Raw genomic sequence first — 2,215 nt, 5'->3', positions numbered from 1 at the left:
AATTCGTAGAAAGCACCAACAGACTCTGTCATGGCGTCGAAGAACGTGTCTACGTTGAGCCAAGGCGGGCGGTACGCAGTACCTATGGCAAACCTAAGTCCATTAAGTTTTATACTTAACCACATTTGTTCTACTAAAGGCGCGTGGGGATGATCAAGTTTACGCGCATAGATACCGCGACGAATGTAAAAGCCGACTCCGCCGCCGCGCGAGCGCACCTCGGCCGGGCGCGGCACGTGCCGCAACCGGTACCCCCGCGGGGGCAGGCGCGCGGGCCTCCTCACCTGCCCGCAACCAGGTCTCGTTGATCGCCATTATATCCACTGAGTGTCGTTCAAGAGCTACAATAAACTCCTCATGGCGTGTCCCAAGTGAGCCAGGGTTTAATAAGCCAATGGTCACATATTTATTGTTGATTATGAATTGCAGAACAAATGCGAACGAAATCTCAATGTACTTACAATTTATTAATTTCTTTTTTAGTACGCTTAAATGATGACTGTTTAGGAAAACCTTTTGAATTATGTTGGTAACATTCATATTAACATGCAGCTTCAATAAAACATTATAAGTGCAAAAATAAAAATCAACATGAACTAAATATTTCATTAGATATGCTGTTTGAAACAAGTGAATATTACTAAACAAAAACATTTGTCTACGAAATATTATTTTAACAGATTGTACACATCTTAACAGATTTAAATAATTTATAGAAATTTTATTAATAAACAAACGCAGCTTCATGTAAACATACTTAATTAAGAATACATAACACATTTATAAAAACATCATATAAATAATTCATTAGGCATAAGATTAAGTCAAAACAATACTGAAACATTGCAACTGAAATCAGGAAAGATAATGCAAACATTATTGTATTTATGTAACTATTATTTATCTTTCTGGGAACAATAAAGCCATAAATGCTACACAATGGGGTTGTTGGATGGTATCGAAAAAACACGGTCCAAATCACTCTCAGTCCGAATCCGATACACTCTCGACGATTCAGACTTTCTTACATAGATCCTCCCATCTATACTCCAAATGAAGCGCCACTGCTCGGAGCGCCCTCTCTCACGAGCCTTGCCAAATAAAATCCGGTTTTTCCTGGTAAGACGGTCATGCACATTAAACTTTGATGCAGTGTGGTCAGGTAGGCCGATTCCCTCGGTGTTAGCACCGCGCCGTACTCGCGCAGCCTTGAGTAGCGCGTCCCGGACCGCGCGGCGCGCCAGCCGCACCACGAGCGGGCGCGGGCGCGGGCGCGCTGACTCCGGGCCCGCCGCCTGCGCCGCGTCCCGTACCGGGCCGGCCCTCTCCACACTCACTACATCACACTCCTCCAATGGGACCCCGATCTTTTTCGCAGTAGCCAAGACAATGTGCACGGCCGACTCTTCCTTAAACTCCGGGATTCCAGAAATCTCGAGGTCATTAGAGAGTGCAGCCTGGTCCCTATCGTTTAATTCAGTCTCCAGCCGGGTGACTGAATCTTGCAGCGCTCGAATACCGGGGCTTTGATTTGATTCACATTTTGCCAGTTTAGACTTTAGGTCTACATTCTCCAATTCAAGGGCTTTCACTTTTTCATTGACACAATTGATATTTTGTTGTAGCCCTTTTATTTCAACCGTTAATGAGTTAACGTCTGACCTTAAACTATCAATTTTAATATTAAAATTACTATTGAGCTCCTTTCTAAACTCTGCAAATTTGAGTTCCAAAAGTGCCGCAAAAGCACTGTATGGAATATTATTTTCGACATCCCCATCGTGACGCTGTACCACTTCACGATTTCCAAACGCGAATGAGTCATTTCCAAGATCCAACAATGACGCGTCGCACGACATGTCTGCCTGCTGGGACTCCGAAAGCAGCTCGTTGCGGATTTGGGGACCAAACTGATTAAGGGCCCGAACTGGTGTGTGGTCTGCGCCCCTTCTACGAGATGTGACATTATTGCAAGAAGGGCACTGCCATTCCCTTTTCAACTGTACTTGTTTCTCCCTATATTCCGCGCTTGTAATGTTTACATTTTAACCAATAAACTAAAAGAAAGCTTGATATTAAGCCGAGAACAGCTTCAAATGTCGTTAGACATTTTAATTCAAACAAAGATCTTTATCTAATTGTACATCACAATATGTAATTGTAGGCAATGTAGGCCATTGAGCAACTGCTACAATATGATTAAGTCGGTAGGTAT

The 2,215-nt window shown here is 43.5% G+C and overlaps 1 protein-coding gene across 1 annotated transcript; it reads right to left on the bottom strand.

Annotated features, from left to right (window-relative positions):
- Positions 1-932: 932 nt before the first annotated feature.
- On the bottom strand, positions 933-1,859 carry LOC134666906 (uncharacterized). Its single transcript, XM_063524212.1, has one exon. The coding sequence runs from the start codon at positions 1,857-1,859 to the stop codon at positions 933-935; it is 927 nt and encodes a 308-aa protein (XP_063380282.1).
- Positions 1,860-2,215: the final 356 nt, after the last annotated feature.

This window comes from Cydia fagiglandana, chromosome 8 (genome assembly GCF_963556715.1).
Source record: "Cydia fagiglandana chromosome 8, ilCydFagi1.1, whole genome shotgun sequence".
NCBI classification, from domain to species: domain Eukaryota; kingdom Metazoa; phylum Arthropoda; class Insecta; order Lepidoptera; family Tortricidae; genus Cydia; species Cydia fagiglandana.
Note: the sequence above shows the minus strand (reverse complement) of the source record. Positions and strands in the feature narration are given on the sequence as shown.